General features: G+C 46.1%; 1 protein-coding gene across 1 annotated transcript; it reads left to right on the forward strand.

The window, feature by feature from the left end:
* Window positions 1–326: 326 nt before the first annotated feature.
* Window positions 327–23063, forward strand: TIGAR (TP53 induced glycolysis regulatory phosphatase). Its single transcript, XM_068278360.1, has 6 exons — window positions 327–440; window positions 3707–3744; window positions 7590–7711; window positions 11690–11767; window positions 12711–12821; window positions 16907–23063. Exons 1-6 carry the CDS (start codon window positions 409–411, stop codon window positions 17354–17356), a joined length of 831 nt encoding a protein of 276 aa, XP_068134461.1. The 5' UTR covers window positions 327–408; the 3' UTR covers window positions 17357–23063.
* The last annotated feature ends 526 nt before the right edge of the window (window positions 23064–23589 follow it).

A 23589-nucleotide genomic window follows, 5' to 3' on the forward strand; every position in this document is an offset into this window, starting at 1 on the left:
TCACCCACCCTCCATTCCTCTCAGCCAGAAGCGATGGGCCCCACGGATAGGAACACTGTGCCCTTTACATGCCCTTACTGAGGGGAGCACACAGCGGCCGCAGAGCAGCAGCTCCCGAGGCAGCACAGAATCACCCTGGGGGGAGCGGCTCCTCTCCTGCAGCGTCCAGGCCCTGTGCGCCGCAGCCAATCAGCGTCCAGGCCCTGTGCGCCGCAGCCAATCAGTGTCCAGGCCCTGTGCGCCGCAGCCAATCAGCGCCCGCGTTACGAATCCCCCGGCGCGAGGCGGCGTCCGTGCTGCGCGCTGATTGGCTGGGCGGCGGCTACATTGTATCCGTGTGCGGAGCAGCCCCGCAGTGCAGACAGGCGGCTGGTCGGGGCATGTGTCGGGCGATTAGCGATCAGCACTATGGCCAGATTCGCGCTGACCGTCGTCAGACAGTGAGTATCCACCCTGGCCGAGCGACCCCCTCACCTGCCGGCTGCCCCTGTCAGTCAGTGCGGCTGGAGGAGCTGCCAGCTGACCCCATTATTATACCGATCTGTATGGAGCTGCGATCATCCTGCCATCGTCCCTGTGACAAAGAAATCCTCCCCGCTTCCTGCATGCTGCTTCCAGGGCGCAATAAAGGGGCAGCCCACCCAAAAGTCTGATCTTTACCCATGGGTTGGATTAATGTGAGCAGAGTCTTATAATTCTCTGCCAGGCATCAGATTTTATTTTTGACCCACAATTTTTTATAAATAAAATAACCCCACCCACCTTGTCTGCCTTAAAGGGAAGACAAAAGTATTAAGTGTAGAATGGCCTCCCATAATAATAGGTAGAGAAAGGAGTCCACCACCACAAAAATAGGTAGCCCTCCAAATAGGTCCATACAGTTGGCATAGCGACAGACCCCGGTGCCCCGATGCAGAATTTGTCCCGCTGTCTCCCCCCACCACCCATTCCTATATTAAATAATGTGATTTCATACCAGTATAGTAGCCACATAAGCTCCTACCCTAGAATGGTAGCCAGACGGGCTCCCCCTCCCTCCCCAGTATGACAGCCAGGTATAGGTGCCCTCAGTATAGGTAGCCAGGTATAGGTGTCCCCAGTATAGGTAGCCAGGTATAGGTATCCCCAGTATAGGTAGCCAGGCATAGGTGCCCCCAGTATAGGTAGCCAGGTATAGGTATCCCCAGTATAGGTAGCCAGGTATAGGTACTCCCAGTATAGGTAGCCAGGTATAGGTGCCCCCAGTATAGGTAGCCAGGTATAGGTGCCCTCACTATAGGTAGCCAGGTATAGGTGCCCCCAGTATAGGTAGCCAGGTATAGGTACCCACAGTATAGGTAGCCAGGCATAGGTGCCCCCAGTATAGCCAGGTATCGGTGCTCCCAGTAGAGAAAGCCAGGTATAGGTGCCCCAGTATAGGTAGCCAGGCATAGGTGCCCCCAATATACGTAGCCAGGTATAGTTGCCCCCAGTATAGGTAGCCAGGTATAGGTGCCCCCAGTATAGATAGCCAGGTATAGGTGCCCACAGTATAGGTAGCCAGGCATAGGTGCCCCCAGTATAGGTAGCCAGGCATAGGTGCCCCCAGTATAGGTAGCCAGGTATAGGTAGCCAGGCATAGGTGCCCCCAGTATAAATAGCCAGGTATAGGTGCCCACAGTATCGGTAGCCAGGCATAGGTGCCCCCAGTATAGGTAGCCAGGCATAGGTGCCCCCAGTATAGGTAGCCAGGTATAGGTAGCCAGGCATAGGTGCCCCCAATATAGGTAGCCAGGTATAGGTGCTCCCAGTATAGGTAGCCAGGTATAGGTGCCCCCAGTATAGGTAGCCAGGCATAGGTGCCCACAGTATAGGTAGCCAGGCATAGGTGCCCCCAGTATAGGTAGCCAGGCATATGTGCTCCCAGTATAGCCTGGCATAGGTGCCCCCAGTTTAGGTAGCCAGGCATAAGTGCCCTAGTACAGGTAGCCATCTATAGGTGCCCCCAGTATAGGTAGCCAGGTATAGGTGCCCCCAGTATAAATAGCCAGGTATAGGTGCCCCCAGTATAGGTAGCCAGTAATAGGTGTCCCAGTATAGGTAGCCAGGTATAGGTGTCTGCAGTATAGGTGCCCTCAGTATAAATAATCAGGTATAGGTGACCCCGCTATAGGTAGCCAGGTATAGGTGCCCCCGGTATAGGTATCCCCAGTATAGGTAGCCAGGTATAGGTGCACCCAGTATAGGTAGTGAATGCCGAGCTGGTAAGTATGACAGCGTAGACAGACCGACAGCTTCTTATCAGAAACCTCTGTCTTTCTGATAGAAAAAAATAGTTTCCTGTCCTCATTATGCTTCCTGGAAGCAAGAGCGTTTGCATGACTTAAAAAATGTTTTTTGACTGTGGCCAGATATTAAAACTACATTTACATACATTTATCAATGAAATAAACACACATTATTACATTTAAAATTAACTGTTTACCTCTCACACCAAAAATTACCTAAATAATTTTTTTAATGAAAAAAAATGACGATTAAAAAAACAAAAAAAAAATACATAAATAGTTACCTAGGGGTCTGAACTTTTTTAATATGCATGTAAAGAGGGTATATTATGAATATTTTTTAAATTATAAGCTTGTAAATAGTGATGACGCAAAACTGAAAAAATGCACCTTTATTTCCAAATAAAATATTGGTGCCAAACTTTGTGATAGGGACATAATTTAAATGTTGTAATAACCGGGACAAATGGGCAAATAAGATACATGGGTTTTAATTATGGAGGCATGTATTATTTGAAAACCTTAATGGCTGAAAACTGAGAAATAATGTCTTATTTTTCCTTAATATTCCTGTGAAAATGCATTTAGAAAAAAATAATTCTTAGCAAAATGTACGACCCAAAGAAAGCCTAAGTGGTGGCGGAAAAAAACAAGATATAGATCAATTCATTGTGATAAGTAGTGATAAAGTTATTGGCAAATGAATGGGAGGTGAAAATTGCTTTGATACATAAGGTGAAAAATACCCGGGGGCTGAAATGGTTAAAAAGATTCTGAAGCCAAATAAATTAGCTCTTTTTATTGCTCACTTATGTTAAGCATTGGGATCAAAGCTGATTCGCGGTAACAACGCAGCAGAACGATGTATTTATCCCCCCAAAATCCCGGGAAAAAATGTCTCAACTTTTCAGGTTGTAGATTTTGCTTCCTGGTAGAGGCAGAGCTGGGCGCAGTAGCTCTGCCTCCAGTCCAGTCAATCTCCGGTGATCTCCACCTTTCCCCGCCCCTCTCAGTGAAAGAAGACTGAGAGGGGTGGGGAGAGGCGGAGCTTGATTCCAGTAGAGGCAGAGCTGGGCGCACTAGCTCTGCCTCCAGTCCAGTCAATCTCCGATGATCTCCACCTCTCCCCGCCCCTCTCAGTGAAAGAAGAGTGAGAGAGGCGGAGCTTGACTCCAGTAGAGGCAGAGCTATTGGGCAACGCTCTGCCTCTACCAGGAGACGAACTGAGAATTTTACCCTGGGGATTTCGGGTGGATAAATACCTCATTCTGCTGCTCTGTTGTGGCGATTCAGCTTTGATCTTAATGCTTAACCTAAGTGGGCAATAAAAAGAGCTAATTTATTTGGCTTCAAACTCTCTTATCAATAGCTGGTCCAGTCATTGATATTAATGGGTTTTGATATTGATATTAATGGGCTTTGTCTTTGTTTCCGTGCAGTGGGGAGACACGCTACAACAAGGAAAAATTACTGCAAGGTAGGAATTATTGTACTTAATTCTTCAGCTTAAAGCGGCTTTGAACCCACATTTATTATTGTAATAAAATCATTCTTCAGTTACGTCTGTGTTTGCATGTTTTATTTCCAGTTTTACTGTTTGTTTTTTATCTTCCCCATGTCAGGTCTGTAAATCATTGTAAACCTTATTATTATTATTATTATTATTTATTGGATTTATATAGTGCCAACATATTACGCAGGAACAACAAATGTGGGGGAGCACCCATGCAAAAGGACAAACTGTGTGCCATAGCTTTAAAAAGCAATGTAAATCCAACAAAGCTGGCATCACCTTCAGCAAGTAGTAAGCTCTTTATTAGAAAGTCATTAAAATGATATGTCAGTGATAAAAATGGCTATAGCGGCCATCTTCATCGGATTAACATATCACGCAGTGCTGTACAATGCATAGGATTACAATGATAATAAGGGTCACAAACAACCCGATACAGGTAATAAGCAATAGGATGCACAATGCCAGATCATGCACTGGAGTAGTAGTGCCAATAATACAAGTTCACATTACTCTGGATAGAGTGCACAATCAAGTATGATACACAAGGGGAGAGGGCCCTGCCAAAGGCTTACAATCTAGAGGGAGGGGAGGGGACACTATAGGAGGGTGGGCTGCATCGAGATGTCCTCGGCAGAGAGAGTTATGGCAGCATTGAGGTGGGGAAGGCCTCCTTGAAGAGGTGAGTTTTGAGGGTTTGTTTGAAGGAGGGTACAAGTCTGATGGACAGTGGGAGAGAATTCCACAGGATGGGAGTAGCTCTAGTGAAGTCCTGTAGTCGAGCATGGGAGGGCGAGATGCGTGGGGTGGTGAGGAGGAGCGAAGTGGGTGGCCAGGTGTGTATCTGCTGACCAGCTCAGAGATGTAGGTCGGGCAGGACTTGTGTATAGATATGTAGGCCCTATTTTTTTTTCTCAGTAGCCGAGAAATAAAGGGGATGCAGCCAAAGCTGTAAATTAGAATTTGTTTTTTAAATGTGAATCATTAAAGGACCAGTACAGCACAAAAAGTAAGCAGTTGAAATTTGACAGAATAGGAAGGTTTTGGACTAGTCCATCTGCTCATGGGGGATTCTCGGGGTTTTCTTTGCTTTCAAAAGCATTTCCTGAACGGTAGTTGAACTATCAAAAGATACCAGCCAGCCTCCCTATTCACCTGTGCACTATTTTAGCGGTTACACTTAGCAACTGCCTTTCAGGCTTTTGAAAACAAAGAATACCCTGATAAATCCCCATGAGGAGATAAATTAGTCCAAAACCTGTCGGTTCTGTCAGATTTTAACTGCTTACTTTTTTCGCTGGAGTGGTCCTTTAACTGCTCTCATAGGAAATGAAGTAAATAAACTAACTTAAAGGGGAACTGAAGAGAGAGGTATATGGAGGCTGTCATGTTTATTTCCTTTTAATCAATACCAGTTGCCTGGCAGCCCTGCTGGTCTATTTCTCTGCAGTAGTATCTGATTAAAACCAGAAACAAGCATGCAGCTAGTCTTGTCAGATCAGACTTATAAGTCTGAACCACTGAAACACCTGATCTGTTGCATGCTTGTTCAGGGGCTATGGCTAATAGTATTAGAGGCAGAGGATCAGCAGGGCTGCCAGGCAACTGGTATTGTCTAAAAGGAAATAAACATGACAGCCTCCATATACCTCTCTCTTCAGTTCCCCTTTCAGTTCCACTCTAAGGCCCAGTGCGCACCAAAACCTCTAGCAGATCCTCAAAAGGCTAGCGTTTTTTTGGAGTAGATTTCAGAGCGATTCTAGGCATGATTAGAGAGGTTTTCTAAACATGCCGAGCGTTTGTGTAGCAGATTTCATATATTGTTACAGTAAAGCTGTTACTGAACAGCTTCTGTAACAACGCCTGGAAAACCGCTCTGATGTAGCGTTTTCCAGAGCGGTTTGCATTTTTCCTATACCTTACATTGAGGCAGAAACACTTCTGCAAAAGTGCAGCAGGAGGCACGTTTGCAGTTTGCTAAAAACCTCAAACCACTGGTGTGCACCATCCCATTTAAATACATTAGCCAAACGTTTTCACAGGCGGATGCGGTTGGCGAATCGCTGCTAAAACCGCTCGGTGTGCACTGGGCCTGCGAGTCCTGCACAGAGTGGCAGCGTGTTTGTATAGTGTGAGGGTCTGTATTGCTCAGGAGGTCCGTTGCAGTTCCGCCAAGGTGATGTCCATTGTGCTTGTCTGTTGGTCTGCTGTCATCTGTCGTGGCAAACGGTCCAGCAGAAAATTACTCCCAAATGTGAATGAAAGTAAAGGGACAGCCACTCCCCCCTCCCATACCGCTGTGCAGGAGGAGAGGGACAGCCACTCCCCCTCCCATGCCGCTGTGCAGGAGGAGAGGGACAGCCACTCCCCCTCCCATACCGCTGTGCAGGAGGAGAGGGACAGCCACTCCCCCTCCCATACCGCTGTGCAGGAGGAGAGGGACAGCCACTCCCCCTCCCATACCGCTGTGCAGGAGGAGAGGGACAGCCACTCCCCCTCCCACACCGCTGTGCAGGAGAGGGACAGCCACTCCCCCTCCCATACCGCTGTGCAGGAGGAGAGGGACAGCCACTCCCTTTTCCATACCGCTGTGCAGGAGGATAAAGCAGCTCCTCCTCCCATATCGCTGTACAGGAGAAGAGGGACAGGCTCTCCTCATCCCATACCGCTGTGCAGGGGAAGGACAGCCACTCCCCCTCCCATATCGCTTTCCCTTCTGTTTGGCTGTACAGGAGGAGAAAGCCACTCCCCATCTTACACAGCTATGCAGGAGGAAATGAACAGCTACCCCCCCTCCCATATGGTTGTGCAGGAGGAGAGGATCAGCCACTCCCCCTCCGATTCCACTGTGAAGGATGAGAAAGAGCCACTCCCCCTCTCATACAGCTGTGCAGGAGGAAATGTACAGCCACTGCCCCTCCCATTCAGGTGTGAAGGACGAGAAAGACAGCCACTCCCCCTCCCATATGGTTGTGAAAGGAGGAGAGGATCAGCCACTCCCCCTCCTATAGCACTGTGAAGGGTGAGAAAGACAGCCACTCCCCCGCTCATACAGCTGTGCAGGAGGAAGTGTACAGCCACTTCCCCTCATACAGCTGTGCAGGAGGAAGTGTACAGCCACTCCCCCTCTCATACAGCTGTGCAGGAGGAAGTGTACAGCCACCCCCCCTCTCATACAGCTGTGCAGGAGGAAGTGTACAGCCACTCCCCCTCTCATACAGATGTGAAGGAGGAAGTGTACAGCCACTCCCCCTCTCATACAGATGTGAAGGAGGAAGTGTACAGCCAGTCCTCCTTCCATACAGGTGTGAGGGAGGAGTGGGACAGGCCCTGCTCCTCCTATACAGTTGTGCAGAAGGACAGGGGAAACCACTCCCCCTCCCATATGGCTGTGCAGACCGAAATGTACAGCCATTCCCCTCTGTTTCATTGTTAATATTAGACCTGAACTCAGAACTTATGGTTAACATCCTGTGCTTTCAAATGAGCATATCTCCTGTGGCAGTCAGGTGACACGGGAGAGATAAACTTACAACTTGCGATTTGTCACAGATGAGGGGGAATTAGACAGGCTAAACTCTCTAAATACATAGAGGGTGCATTTCTCTCCGTTTTCCTTCTGTCCTGTGCAAGAGTTCAGGTCCACTTTAAAATTATTTTCCCTTTTAATAATAAATGATTCTTACGGAAATGGAAAATGTGTATTCGAAATCTAGGTCTGCTTTAAGAGCCAGGAAATGGAAATCTAGATTGTGATTGGCTGTGACCTTGGCGCTCTGACCACGCCCACCCGTGTCTTCTCTCTATAGGACAAGGCATAGATGAACCTCTCTCTGATATCGGGTTCAAGCAGGCGGAAGCTGCCGGGAGATTTCTCAGCGGAGTGAAATTTACTCACGTTTTCTCCAGCGACTTAATCCGCGCTAAGCAGGCAAGTATTCCACCATTACTGAACCGCCATTCCATTCCTGCGGCTGCAACGATCAGCAGTGGCTGGTTATTCAAAGAGAAACTCCGACCAAGAATTGAACTTTATCCCAATCAGTAGCTGATACCCCCTTTTACATGAGAAATCTATTGCTTTTCCCAAACAGACCATCAGGGGGTGCTGTATGGCTGATATTGTGGTGAAACCCCTCCTACAAGAAACTCTGAGTACGTACTCTTGGCAGTTTCCTGTCTGTGAACCTTGTTGCATTGTGGGAAATAGCTGTTTACAGCTGTTTCCAACTGCCAAAAACAGCATGCAGCAGCTACATCACCTACCAACAGTAAAATGTCACCATGTGATAAATGTCAGAATGTAAATCAGGGAGAGGAAAGATTTTACAATGGGCAAACACTGACTAAATAATTTATACATAATTATTGTAAAAATGAAGCACTTTTTTATTACATTATAAGAGTTCCTCTTTAAGGGGAGCTGTAGTGAAAATAACATAATGAATCAAATTGCTTATTTTTTACAACATTCATTTATAGATTATTTAGTCAGTGTTTGCCCAATGTAAAATCTTTCCTCTCCCTGATTTGCATTCTGAAATGTATCACTGCTGGTGACATCTTTAGTTCTGCCAGGTGATCTGTACGGAATGTTCGTTACTGAGAGTTCTATGCACAGAGTGAGATACTGCTTGCTTGGCAGTTGGAAAAAAAAGCTTTTATTTCCCACAATGCAATGAGGTTCACAGACAGAAAACTGTCAGGACCATGGCCATGACATCACACCGTGGGAGGGGTTTCACCACAATATCATCCATACAGCGCCCCCTGATGATCCGTTTGTGAAAAGGAATAGATTTCTCATGGGAAAGGGGGAATCGGCTACTGATTGGGATGAAGTTCAATTATTGGTCATGGTTTCTCTTTAACAGGATGAAGTTTAATCCTGGGTTACAGGTCCTCTTTATTCTGTATTCAGTTTATACAAATGACTGCAGCTTGAAAATTAACTTACATAAACCAATCAGATTCAGCAGCCATCAGACCATCTCTACTGATGTTGTACATTGTCTGCCCTTTTCCTGTGGGGGAGGGCCAGCCATTCTGCACTTCTCCCCCTGACCTCCACTGCTTGGTGACAGCACAAGTGGCTGGCTGTCAGAGGTTGAGGGGACCCCACACAAAAAAACAGGCAAGGTACTAAGGTAAAATACTGAGAATCCCCTATGAGGAGATGGACAAGTTCAAAGTGAGATCTGTCCGATTTTCATTTACTGTAAGTGACAGCCGTATAAGAAGAAAAAAAAGTAATTTTCAGTGCAGTTTACTCTGGGAGGATGTTTGTTAAAGTGAAGCGAAAACAAAAGTATGATATAATGAATTGCGTGTGTAGTACAGATAATTCAGAGAACATTAGTTGCAAAGAAAAGAGTCTCATATTTTTATTTTCAGTTATATAACTTTTTATTTTTTAATAACATTGCATCATTCTCTAATATTTGCAGTTTACAAGTTATACTCTGTATTTTAAACTATGAAACAAAGCAGGAAGGTTGAAAGGGTTATTAGCTCTGCAATAAAACCTTAAAGAAAACCTGTACTGTAAAAAAGTTCCCCTGGGGGGTACTCACCTCGGGAGGGGGAAGCCTCCGGATCCTATCGAGGTTTCCCCCGTCCTCCTCTGTCCCCTAGCGGTCTCACTGCTGCCCGCGGAACGCAAAGGCGCCAAATCCGACAGCCTGTGCAATATTTACTTTTTTGGGCTCCACCGGGGGCGCTGTTGCGGCTCTTCTGACGGAGATAGGCAAAAATAGCCTAAATATATAAATATCTCCGTCGGGTCCGCTCTACTACGCAGGAGCAGGACAGATGCAGGAGACTTGCGCCTGCGCAGTAGAGCGGCCTGACGGAGATCGGCTATTTCCACCTATCTCCGTGGGAAAGAGCGGATACTGCGCCTGCGCTGGAGCCAAAAGATAAATATTTACATTGCCGCTGCTCCGGGAGGATTTCCGCCGCCGCCGTGGGACCGAGGAGGACGGGGGAAGCCTCAACAGGATCCGGAAGCTTCCCCCACGCGAGGCGAGTACCCCCCAGGGGAGTTTTTTTCATTACAGATTTTCTTTAAACAAAAAATAAACTGTGAGAGACAGGTTGAGATAAGTGCTTCAGAAAAGAGCATTGCTCTCTGACTAAATAAGAAAAACAAGTGTTTGCTTTCTTAAAACAGAAAGAATTTGCAATAATTCAGGTTGGAGTGAGCTTGAGATGTCTCCCAGAGCATCACTGCTGAATATATGCAAATTAACCATTTTCCCCTAAAAGCTAAACACACCTCCAGAATCGCTGGAATGCAATGATGTGTCAGCTTGTTAATTTGTCTAAATAAGTTGGAGAGCTCAGAAAAGCAATTTTGCATAGATAACAACCAAAGTTTCTTAACTCTTCCTGTACAGGAAACCATATGAGACTCATATCTGTGCTACGAGTGTTCTATTTCTTAGCTGTACTACACATACAATGCATTATATCATAAGTTTATTTTTAGTTCAGACTCCCTTTAAATTTGACAATTTTCACAATAGTTACCCTATAAGGGTTTAGTAACAGTAATAACTGCAGCAGCTGTAAGGCCCAGGAGGCTCTGGGGGCCTTATTTGTAGCTTACCTGTTTTGGGGGGATTTTTTTGGGTGGGGTTCCCCTCAACCTCCGACAGCCAGCCATTTGTGCTGTCACCATGCAGTGGCGTTCAGGGGGAGAACTGTGGAATTAGTGCAGTATGGAGTTTGAAGAAAGGAATGAATACAGAGCCTGCAGGGAAGATGCGCTGAGTGTTGCAGCTAGTGTTGTCCGGATCATGAACGATTCGGATCTTTGATCCAAATCTATTTTATGAGTCGATCATCCGAATCATCAAAATGAACGATTCGGATCGCAAAAGGGGCAGGGCCAGGAGCAACACGCCCCCTCTCAGCGGGCAGCGGGGTCCTGGAAGCAGAGCTGAGATGGATCGCTCTGTTGGAAGGGAGGCAGCCTTGCAGGGAGACAGGTAGATGAGAGAGAGGGGACATGGGTGCCACTGCCAGATATGTGTAGAGCACACATACTGGCTGAAATGTGCTGCTCATTATAGGCTGGCTGTTCCGTAGTGCTGCACAGTGATCACATTGGAAGCTTTTGGCTCAGCACAGCTCAGTAACTTTGCAGGCACTGTGATTGAAAGGCAATATAATCCTCCTGCACTCGGCACTAAACAGCTGCACTTATCTTCTGGGAATGCTTTCTTTCACTGTGCGACCTTTTCTTTCAAAGTGTACAGATGAACATATAGGTGAAATATATGTAAAGCATATGATTGCAGCATGTGGGTATTGTGTGCAAACATTTCTGCTCTCTGCTCGTCCCTCCTCCCTTCTCTGTCCACTCCCTGCCCTCTGTCCATCTTCTCCCCTTCTCTGTGTGTCCACCCCCCCCCCCCCTTCTCCTGTCCACAGACCTGTCCTGCTGTTCATTTCACCCCCGAATGCTTCCGGTAGTAAAATGATCCGAGATTCGGATCAAAAATCCGGATCTCTTCAATGATCCGATTCGAATCATCCGGATCATTGAAAAGATCCGAACTTCCCATCTCTAGTTGCAGCATCTCTCCTGAAGACTCCCCTTGCAGGAAGTGACATCACTGGTCACAAGGTCTAGGTATACCAATAGTGTATTCAGGAGAAACTCGGCCCAGCCTGGTCTCCTGCAATCTCTGCACCTATGGAGGGCGGTGGGATGTCATGTATGTGATTTGTGATGCAGATTATTGGTGTATAACTACCCTAAGCTGCAATACAGGATTGCTGAGCTGACCTGGTAGATAATGACTGTTATATATGTTTATAGTTTGGGAGCCGTGAGGAAATTCGATTTCTTTACATTTAGCGAAGTTTCTAAAGAACGGTTTGTGTTTTATTTATCTCACAGACAGCCTGCACCATCATGAAGAATAACCAGCACAGTGAGGGGGTTCTGATTAACTATGATGCCAGACTGCGAGAGCGGGTAAGCCCAGAGCGTAATACAGGATGGCGGGTTAATGGGTTAAATTATAAGCGTATGCTTTATATTCAATCAATCAGAATTCACTTTTAAAATGTAAAAAACAAGCTTTCGTCAACAGCAAAACCCTTCAGCAGGCATCTCCGTCTAATGCAATGGTTTATTTAATGCAGCGTAGGAGGAGCGATGTGATGACATCATCACACTCTACTCCAGGCACGAGGGGCGTTTCAGTGACCTCACTTTCAGCACATGACACTGCTCTTCCTGTATGCCTTGCTGCAGCAGACAGCTGTATGTGGCTTGCCTGCACCGGGAGTGCTAACGGACACTATGTTGCGTGCATAGATTAACACTTTAATTGATAAAAAAAGGTTCTTAAAGTGGATCCGAGATAAACTTTTACTCATTGCATAATTGTGTTCCTTTCATATAGTTTATAGGGCATTCCTCAAGCCAAATACTTTTTTTGTTTTGTTTTAATACTCTAATTCCCTATAAAGTAAACAAGCCTCGCCCACAACTCCTCCAGAGAGCCCTGGCACTCTGAGTCTTAGCAGCAAAGGCTTATGGGAGCTCAGTCTGGGCAGGAGGAGGAGGAGGTGTTACTAGCCAGAGATTTCAGAGGGAGGAGAGGGGAGTGAAGTTTTCACAGGCTGAGGGGTGGAGATGCAGATCAGCTTGCCTGTGTGTAATGTGACAAACAGAACATGGCCGCTGTCATTGTATCACAGGAATAAATAGTCAAAAACTGTTGAAGCTGTTTGCAGCTAGATTTGCTGTGTAAACTATCTAAACTTTAGATAAAATATATAGACAAGTTACTTGTTACAGGTAGTTTTTCATCTCAGATCCGCTTTAACTTTCTGTTTGGATTACTGCCGAAAGCTCAGTCTTGGAGACTATAGGGTATTATATCTTTGTTTTGCATTGTTATGTGTTCCAGAGATATGGTGTAGCCGAAGGGAGGCCTCTGAGCGAGCTGAAAACCATGGCCAAGAAGTCTGGAGAGCAATGTCCGTCCTACACCCCTCCTGGGGGAGAGACCCTGGATGAGGTAACCTGTCCAGTTAATGGAGCTGATATTGGTCATTAGTGGAACCCCACGGACTGTAAGTGGGCACTGAGCCTTACTGATTTTATCCGTTTTCGGACTGTTTCCAGAGATATGCATCACATTGGTAGTATTGTCTCGCACTTACTAAGGTTCAAACCCATTGTCCCATCTTTATTGGTTCCATGTAAAAAATATGGCCAACGTTTCGGAGCCACGTAAGACCCCTTTATCAAGGCAATGTTTGTTGGTAGGCAAAGATCTGTATGCTGCTGTGCAAAAGTTCCTGCAAAGGAAGTGGGAGTTTGGCTCCTCTAGACACTCCTCTAGACACTCGCAGAGAGCGATGTGTATGCAGAGAGCTGCTGCTGATCCCAGACAATACACATCGCTCTCTGCCAGTGTTAGGAGCCAGACTTCTACTTCCTTTGCAGGAACTTTTGCACAGCAGCAGACAGATATTTGCCTCCAAACAAGCATTGCCTTGATAAAGGGGTCTTACGTGGTTCCGAAACATTGGCCATATTTTTTACATGGAACCGATAGATTAACTTTGGATGTGCCAGCTCTTTTTCTTGTGGTTTCCAGAGATATTCTGTTTTAGTTTTGGATAGTGTCGTTGGCCTATTGGGTTTTTATTGCCCCCCTGTGTCCTCTAATGTGAGAATTTCCATGGTTTCCTGTCCAGAAAAAACGTGGCGAAATTTCCCCAAAAGGAGTCGAGACCAATAAAACACCTTGTCGTACAGTGGAGAAGAGTAACATTTCCAAATCGTTTTTTCCTGTGATGTCAATTGCTCATTTAGGAAGGTGGGAGTTTGTGGGCATTCTGTATTCCAAACAGAATTATTGCCAGTCAAAAAGACGACCAGTTCAAGATTGACATCTGCTGTTTAACCCATTAGCAGCTTCAATCGAGTTATCGCCTTTGAGATAAGTGCACCTCAGTCGGCAGAACTTGCTGTGCTGTAAATTCTTGGAATGCTTTGAGCTCTCTCTACTAACAGAAAATATAGAAACTGAAAGCAGAAATCCTCTGTTATTGTCTCACACTGCCCCCTAGTGGCAAGTGGCCATAAATACACATTACAGCAGTACCTATTAGAAGCAAGGAAATGTAACAAATAAGAAATAAAAAAGTGCGAAAGTAAATTGGCCTGGAACACTTTCAACACAGAAGGGGGTGTGTGCATTAAGCACCAAGTGAAACCTGATATTTCTAGCCTAGCAAGTTTGGCCTAATTGGCTTAATTAAAGGACACCCGAAGCGAAAATAAACTAATGAAATAAAATGACTTTTTAAGATATTCCACAGTTTTTTATTTTATGTTATATCTACTTTTTAAGTTTTTTAATTGTTTTACTGTTTTTGCTCAATGACACATTCATTGAAGTATGCCAGAGCTAAAATCTATGAACTATTGACCAGGGATGAGCAGAAACTACGCCAGTGCGAATGTTCACATCGTAGTTCGCATCTACGCATCGTAGTTCGTAGGCGAAGTCTCAAAAATACGCGTACGATTTTACGCGTAGCGAAGTACCGTTACGCGTAGTTTACGCCCCTACGTGTAGTTCTCATGTGTATTGCAAAGTAAACTACGAATGCGTTATGTGCGTCTATTTTTCCGCGTACGATTGTATGCATACAAAATTACGCATTGGAAAGGGGAATGTACGCATAGAAGAGTTACTGGTACAAGCATTTTGCAGAGGAATTCATGCGTACATTTTTATGCATAATGGCATAAGCGTCCGCATGTACTACGCTACGCACTACGCGTAATTGCGTATTTTAACGCGTAGTCTACGAAATGCATACAAAGCAAATTTTTGATTTTGAACCCGTAGTTTGGCGAAGCGTAATTGCGTAAAACTACGCGTAGTTCCAGCGCAGCGAAGTTGGCTGACTACGACCATCCCTGCTATTGACCCTTTTTACCTCTTTCCTGCTCTCAGAAGCCATTTTCTGCTAGGAAAGTGTTTTATAGTTGGAATTTCTTATCTGTGAGGGTTACACTGTAGTCACTTCCTGTCTGAGTCAGGACTGAGTCAGCCACTTACATACCTGATATTTAACTCTTTCAAACAGAGAAAGGAAAAATGGAACACAGCCTAGTTATTTGTGTGCTTGGCACTGTACATACCCATGTCTATCTCATCATGTCACATGTCACCTCGGGTATGCTTTAAAAGGCATAGCTCATGCAAACTTGCATTTGCTTTCGCTTGCCGGAATATGGAGGGTTTTACAACGAATTACACTGCAAAATTGTGCCCTGCGGGGATTAGTTCATGCTGCTTTAGCACTTATCCAGGGGCGCCGCGTGGAGGCCCCCATGAAAGGAGGAGCAGCATGAACAGAGCTCAGAGACCCCGTAGCTGCACCCCGGGGGGGGGGGGGGGGGGATGGTGGGGGGAGACTGCAGGGGAGCCACCCCTGAGCTGTAACCCTTTCTTGTGGGGCTCCCACGTCATGCTAATTGTGAATGACACTCCTGGACGCAATGCGCAATAAGGTCGGCAAATATCTTTTGGGAGGCGGCTCTACCGGGCATTGGCCATGCTTTGGGGGGGGTGGGGGTTGATTGCAACTCTGTCCCCCCCCCCCCCCACCCCCCCGGTGCAGCTACAGGGTCTCTGAGCAGTAAGAGGGCTTGGAGCTCTGTTCATGCTGCTCCTCGGGCCCGGGGGGCCCCCACGCGGCGCCCCTGGATAAGTGCTAATTGTAGCATGAACTAATCCCTGCAGGGCACAATTTTGCGGTGTAATTAACCCTGCATATTCTGGCAAGCGAAAGCAAATGCACGTTTGCATGAGCTAGGCCTCTTAATTAAAGTGGACCCAAATTAAAAATACAAGATTTCAGAAATAAAATCTATTTTCTAAATTATAATAATAAATAGCAGCCTTTTCTCAGCTGCATGATGACAAATATAAAATATTTTACATTTATTGGAGGAACCCCTCCCTTCCTTTCATATTGCTGGGACAGAATCCGGCAGACTGGTGGAGGAGATGGTGTCCAGCAAAGGAGGAATTGCTAATGGCTGCCACCTGTATAACCCTAGTTATGAAAAGAGAAGGGTGAAAAGCATGCACGGAAATGATCATAGGCATGGAGGAGTGTTTATTTATCTTTGTATGTGTCAGAGTGCTGCAAATAAATATTTTGAATTTAAAAAATGTTTGGGTCCGCTTTAAGCCAATTAGGCCAAACTTGCGAGGCTAGAAATATCAGGTTTCACTTGGTGCTTGATGCACACACCCTTCTGTGTTGAAATGGAACACTTTCAAGCCTAAAGGTGGCCATACATTAGAAGATTATGGGCAGATTCGACCAAGAGACAAGTTTATCTCTAATCTGTACACTACACACTATACACTACAGGCCGTTTCCCGTCCGATTTCAGCATGAAATCATCGGAATCGGCAGAGCCGCCGCGTCCGCCCCGCCGCTGCCCCCAAAATGTATAAATGTATGTAGTGTGTGTGCATTTATACATTACCTGTCCTGTAGCAGCTTCCGCATGGTGTCCGTCCATCTCGCCGGGTAACAGTCTGACATCAGAGCACCGCCGGCGTGTATGCGGAGCCCGGAGATGGACGGAAACCGCGTGGAGGCTGACACCGGCCAGGTAATGTATAAATGCACACACACTGCATACATTTATACATTGCGGCGGGGGTTTCGTCGTCTCGCCGCTCGTTCGCAATTCAGCCGCCGTACCGCCACGCACCCGACCAACTAACTTCGGGCCGAAATTTTCCAGCATGTGCGATCGACCGTGCGGTGAATTTCTGTCCCGAAATTGGTCGCTTTGTCGGTCGAGCATGCACTTGGCAGCACCAATTTTCATCCAATTCGATTATAATAATCGAATTGGATGGTCGATTGATTGTTTGGTCGGCTAGTGTATGGCCCCCTTTAAATAAATTAGATGCTAAAGGGTTAAAATCATCACCTAGCTGTGAATTGAGGTGTAAGGATAGGTGTTAAGAACGTTGAAAATGAAGATTAGATTTTTGCCGCACTGGACTGTGCCATGTTTATCAGCTTTTAAAGTGTCGCTGAATTTCTCCGACAGGTGAGAGCGCGGGCCAAGGACTTTTTCGAGTTCCTCTGTCAGTTTGTGGCGGACGAAGCAAGCACCAAAGACCTCTCGGCCCTCGGCGCTTCCGGCAGAGAGAGGACGCTGACGGTCGACCTCACCCCCTTCGCCAGCCGAGACACGGAGAATCAGTCGTGTTACCCAGGCAACGGTGATGTCACGCTGGATGCTAACGTCCTATTGGTGAGCCACGGTGCCTACATGAGAAACTGGATCAAGTACTTGTTTGAAGACCTGCGTGTCGCCTTCCCGGCCGGCGTGAAGAAGTCCCGGGAACTCTCCGTCAGCCCCAACACTGGCATCAGCCATTTTATCATCAGCCTGAAACCAGGCGAGATCGGCAAACCCGACATCCGCTGTGTCTGTATCAATCGCCACGACCACCTGGCGGACATCAATATAGACACCAGCCATTATGTGGTATGAGGCGAGCCGCATGGCATGCTGGGAGGCGGGCAGATTCACAGCATGGCAGCCCACGCTTTATGCCCACGCCTAGAGCTTATGGTGGAAAAGAGGAAAAAAAATTCTATGGTTTGGGAGAAAAAGGTTTACTAATCAAAGTTGCCCCCCTCCCAAAATTCCCAAGTTCATCAAACACTGCATGTTGCCCCAGCAGTACCGGTTTAGGGCAGCCGGATTTGTAATGACTTAAGCTGACCAATGAGATGCAGTTTTTTTTCTGAATATGCAAATGATATGCAGTTTGGAATTGGGCCAATACGAATCACCAGGAAGTGCGTTTGATTGGCTGGATTTTAAGCTGCATGCAAGTTGGAAATCTTACTATTTCACTGGCCATCTCTCCTGCAGACCCAGCCAATGGGAGAAAGCCACGCCTTTCAGTATCCCGTGCCAGAGCAATTGTAGGGGAGGGGTTAAGGCGGGCCTTATTTCTAATGGATGTTGTTGTGGGGGGGGGGGGTGTAAGCTTCTCTCTCCTGATCTCAGTGAACCAGAACCAAAGCTTCGGTCAAAAAAGAAATACCTAACAAGAGGGAAGACTCTGGATCCTATATAGAGGCTTCCTGTGTCCTCCTCGCTCCTGCTGCCACTCTCCAGGACGTTCCAGTAGACTGGGTCATGCTACTCTATAAAGTGGACCTGAACTCTTGCTCGGGACAGAAGGAAAACAGAGAAATGCACACTGTATGTATTTAGAGAGTTGACTAATCACAAGTGTTATTTGATCTCTCAGCTGTGTCAGCTGGCTGCCTCAGCAGAGCAGGTAATTTGTAAAGCAGGATGTTAACCCTATGTCTGCTTCCATGAAAGCAGGAAGTAGACGCACTGCAGATTTATTGCAGGATTTGTATCAGCTGTAACAAGGAAATGTTTTTAAAAGGTCATTATGCTGTTGCGTATCTTTTTAGAGCAGAGAGGAAGTTCTGAGTTCAGGTCTGCTTTAAGAGCTTCGGCATGCTGAGTGGGCGTGGCCATTCTCACACAGGCGCCCGTGCTTGAAAAGGAGGGCAGCCCTGATCAGGTTACTGACAAGCCCTTGTCTGAGATATTTGAGGGGTCCGCGAGCAGCAAAGGGAGGACTGGAGGGCGGGGTGGGAAGCCTCGACAGATCCAGAGGCTCTCATCTTCTTAGGTAAGTGTTTCATGTGGCTTTGGCTCGGATACACTTGAAAGTAAAAAAAAGTCATCCAGATACTTACCTAAGGAGAGGAACGGCTCCGGGCCCTATAGAGCCTTCCCCTCCTCTCTCGGCCCCCATTCCAGTTCTGGCTCCCCGGTAGCAGTATTCAACCAATTTAGTCAGATACTGTTTACTCCGCCTCCGAAGGGAGTCTTCAGAAGTCTTCGGGAGCAGAGTCCTCCCAAAGATGGGCGGCTCCATGCTGCACACACGCCCTCTCTCTCGCGCATGCGCAGCTTGGAGCCGCCTGTCTTTGGGAGGTCTCTGCTTCTGAAGACTTCCGAAGTCCCCCGTGGCGAGATATTTAAACGGAGGAGCTGCCGCTGCACCGAGGGCACCGGAAGAGGAGTGGGAATGCTCTATAGGACCCAGAGCCCTCCCTCTCCTTAGGTAAGTATCTTATCTTGTTTTTTTTTTTTTATGGCTTCCCAATGATTTTAATCTCGTTTTCCACTGCATATCGCGATGCAATTGCGATTTTTTTTTCTATTCACACCAAAGCGTTTCTTTGTACTTTTCAGAATGATATCCATGCGATTTTTGTTTTCACAACGCAATTGTATTTGCATTTGCATTTTTCCGACGGTTCGTAGTAAAGGAAATAATGTAAAATGGGGAAGACTCAAGAAAACGGCACAATTTTAACCTGAGTGCAGGAAAGAGGCAGCAGGCACTGCTTTTTGTGTTAAGGATGAAATTCAAATGGCGCGCGTGGAAAACGGGCCGTACCCCGAGAGATAACGTTAACCGGTCACCTGTACACAGCAGTAGCAGTCCTTTTATACCGTTAACATATGGGCATGAGGTATACAGAGAGTACATCAGCAGCGGTCAGCCAAGTATTTATCCGACTCAGTGAAAGAGGAAATAACGAGGGATATCTATACAGGTGGTAGATTGTCACCTGAAGCTATCATGAAAAATGATTTCGGACAGTGAAAAACAAGCAAAACGTCACAGCTTGAGTGTACTTATACATAGACGTGGTTAAAGCCGTTTTTCGATGTAACCAGCTGTGTCATTGGCGCTCCGTGGTGTTGGTTGTCCCATGATGCTTTATAGGAGAGAGGAGGTGTGGCGCTTACTACCCCTACCAATCAAGATGAGGGAGAAGGGTGGGGCCAAGCTTCTTCTTCACCTCCCCTTCCTGTTGCGGACAAAGGGAAGCGGTTCACTGGCAGCTGTAGTTCAGTGATTTGTTAGCCTGACTTTCCCCTCTGGTGATACTGGGAGAATTTTTATATACATCATTCGTCCTCATTTCTGCTACATTGTGTTCTGAAGTGTCCATTATGATCTGCACAGGGAAGTTATGAATTGCAGCGGTACAAGAGGGGAGGGAGTGGGGATATTTTTAAAATCACTTTAAACATGGTTCAGTACACACTGCAGCTAGTTTACTATCAGTACAGGCACAGAGTTACAGATTATACTGTACATACTGGAGGTAAAAGCGATAAGCACACACTGCAGCTAGTGTACTATAAGTAGAGGTACAGAGTAACAGCTTATACTGTACATACTGGAGGTAGCAGAGATCAGCACACACTGCAGCTAGCTTACTATCAGTGCAGACACAGAGTAACAGCTTATACTGTACATACTGGAGGCAGCAGAGATTAGCACATGCTGCAGCTAGTTTACTATCAGTACAGGCACAGAGGAACAGCGTATACTGTACATACTGGAGGTAAAAGCGATAAGCACACACTGCAGCTAGTGTACTATAAGTAGAGGTACAGAGTAACAGCTTATACTGTACATACTGGAGGCAGCAGAGATTAGCACATGCTGCAGCTAGTTTATTATCAGTACAGGCAGAGGAACAGCGTATACTGTAAATACTGGGGGTAGCAGAGATCAGCACACACTGCATCAAGCTTACTATCGGTACAGGCACTGAGTAACAGCTAACACATACTAGGGGTAGCTGAGATCAGCACACACTGCAGCGAGTTTACTATCAGTACAGGTACAGAGGAACAGCTTATACTGTACATACTGGAGGTAGCAGAAATCAGCACACACTGCAGCTAGTTTACTATCAGTACAGGCACAGAGTAACAGCTTATACTGGGGGTAGCAGAGAGCAGCACACACTGCAGCTAGTTTACTATCAGTACAGGCACAGAGTAACAGCTTATACTGCACATACTGGAGGTAGCAGAGATCAGCACATGCTGCAGCTAGTTTACTATCAGTACAGACACAGAGTATCAGCTTATACTGTACATACTGGAGGTAGCAGAGATCAGCACACACTGCAGCTAGTTTACTATCAGTACAGGCACAGAGTAACAGCTTATACTGTACATACTGAAGGTAGCAGAGATTAGCACACACTGCAGCCAGCTTACTATCGGTACAGGCACTGAGTAACAGCTAACACTACATACTAGGGGTAGCAGAGATCAGCACACATTGCAGCTAGTTTACTATCAGTATAGGCTCTAATTAGCATCTTATACTGCACATATCTGGGTATGCAGGATAGTATCTTGTAGTGGGACAAAAATAAAAACAATGCAAGAAAACGTGTACGGTACTCCATTATTGTTCAGCCCATTCTAAGACGTTTTAACCGCGGCTAAGTATAAGTATACGAAAACTTTAATTTGCGAGCACATTTACTCCAGTTAACTTCCTTGTATGAAGTTTACTGGTCATTTCTATTTAAGTGTTTTTGTTTTATTTTTGTATGCTGTGAGTGTTTTTATTTATTCGCACTGATATTTATGTTGAAGTGTTTCATAATTTATTGTGTAGCAGTGTGTACCGAGCTGGTGGATTTGGCGCCCGCGTTATTGACCCAGTAAAACACTAAGCGGGCGTGTGGCTGAGCGTGTTATTGGGAGGGCCGCGGCATTGGCGTAGAGTTTTGGCTCTTAAGTCGAAATGGAAGGAAAGTCAATTTTCATCCATGGGGATTTCAGCTAGATGCTAATAATTCTAAAGGTGACCACACACGATGCAATAAAATGATCCGATTTTACAGCAATTCAATAAAAAAGATTTCCCGTTTTTATTCGATTAAAAGTTGATCGGGAGTGGTGGATTTTTCTGATTAATTTTTATGAAAATTGAATGGTGTAGGGTAGATTGTCAATGTATTAGGCCCCGTTTCCACTATCGCGGTTTCCGCCGCGATTCCGCAGAGTTTCCCCGCACATTAATCGCACGGGGAAAATGCCATAGGGGATAACGGCGCCGCGGCTGAATCGCTTGCGGGTTCGATTTGGCCGAAACCCCCCGCAGAATTTGCAGCTTGGCAGTTGGAAACTGCCTTTATTTCCCACAATGCAATGAGGTTCACAGACAGGAAACCGTGAGGGCCATGGTCATGACATCACACTGTGGGAGGGGTTTCACCCCAATATCAGCCATACAGAGCGCCCTGATGAACTATTTGATAAAAGGTAAATATTTTGTGTGGGAAAGGGGATATTGGCTACTGATTGGGATGACGTTCAATCCTTGGTTACAGTTTCCCTTTGTTAAAATTAAGAGGTGTGGTTAGGTGTCAGGAAGGGACTGACCTAAAGAGGGGAGGTTAGAGTTAGGCACTCTGAAGGGGCATTTTATTAGCAAGATCGGTTGAGAGGGGAAAGGGGCCTGGGCCGAAAAACAACATTGAAAAATAGTCACATAGCTCATTCAGCACTGAATCCATCCGTACCCCAGATTGTATTCTGTGTAGTGTATAATCGTTCAAATCAAAACTTTATAAAGGTTTTAAAAGGGCTAATGAACTCAATCGTCAGGATACAGGTCACAGAACGGTCAATCATATGCAAATGTTTCCAGCTTGCATGTAAATTTATATGCAGCTTTAGGCCTCTTTTCCACGAACTGTTGAGCTGTGTGCTCAGCAAGCAGTTGCCAGGCAGCAGTGAGCAGTTACCAGGCAGCAGTGAGCTGTTGTGAGAGTTTGAGAGGCATTTCACTGCCTGTAAACAGTTCGTGGGAAAGAGGCCTTAAATTGGACCGATCTGAATTGGAATGAACTGGGTTTGATTGGCTGCATACAATTTGTGTTACAGTAAACCTGAAATAAGGAGAAGGGAAAAGTTAAGATGCTTACCTCATTAGTGGGTTGCTTCCAGATGGTCCAGAGGTTCTCCGGACCCTCATAAAGCCCACCGCTCCAGCGCAGCACCCCTCTTCATCTCCTGGCTGCGCTCTCAGCTTTATGTAAGCAATTCTGGACTGGGCATGTGCGAGCAAGCTCTGCACATGCCCAGTAGAATGAAGCTATTCATGCATGGCTTTTTGCCAAGTGCATAAGCACTTCGTTCTACTGGGCATGTGCAGATCTACCTCACATTTATATATGTTTACCAAAAAGGGCACAAGCAGCAAGAAAAACTTGACTTGAAGTCCAATCGTTACTCTGTCCAAATTAAAAAAAACATGTCTGTCTTTCTGCTGTGATCTGTATGACCTGTAATGTTTCCATAGAGTTCCTAGTTTGATTATATATTGCTACATTGCTTGTCTTATGTATTTAATTTATTACAAATAAAAAGTACATGGTATTTACTGGCTGGTGGGTTTTTATTATCTTAAAGAGCAACTGTAATGAGAGGGATATGGAGGCTGCCATATTTATTTCCTGTTAAACAATACCAGTGGCAGCCCTGCTGGTCTATTTGGCTGCAGTACTGCCTGAATAACACCAGAAACAAGCATGTGGCTAATCTTGTCAGATCTGACAATAATCTGATTCAAATACCCTAAAAAGAAATGGACCAATACGGCTCATGTGGTCGCGCTGACGTCCTCCGGACTGTACTGCGCAGGCGCAGAACTACTGTGCCTTCAACCTCTGTACACCTGCTCAATTAATGGTGTCTTCAACGTTGTCTAAGATGAGTATTGAGTACAGGCGGGCAGCTTGTAGTGTTTTATTGAGAGGGGAGGAGGGACAACAGGCAGCAAGTGAGAAGATATTGCATTCACTTATCGGTTAGCGATCCACCTTGTTCCGGCTGTACTACTCACACCAGGATCTAGG

The sequence above is a fragment of the Hyperolius riggenbachi genome, chromosome 3 (assembly GCF_040937935.1).
Source record: "Hyperolius riggenbachi isolate aHypRig1 chromosome 3, aHypRig1.pri, whole genome shotgun sequence".
In the NCBI taxonomy this organism is placed as follows: domain Eukaryota; kingdom Metazoa; phylum Chordata; class Amphibia; order Anura; family Hyperoliidae; genus Hyperolius; species Hyperolius riggenbachi.

Excerpts from the sequence above, each read along its gene's own strand:
- TIGAR (XM_068278360.1), top strand. The coding sequence starts at position 409 with ATGGCCAGATTCGCGCTGACCGTCGTCAGACA. Across the intron at positions 441-3,706 it reads GCGCTGACCGTCGTCAGACA|TGGGGAGACACGCTACAACA; the intron begins GTGAGTATCCAC and ends GTTTCCGTGCAG. Across the intron at positions 7,712-11,689 it reads ACTTAATCCGCGCTAAGCAG|ACAGCCTGCACCATCATGAA; the intron begins GCAAGTATTCCA and ends TTTATCTCACAG.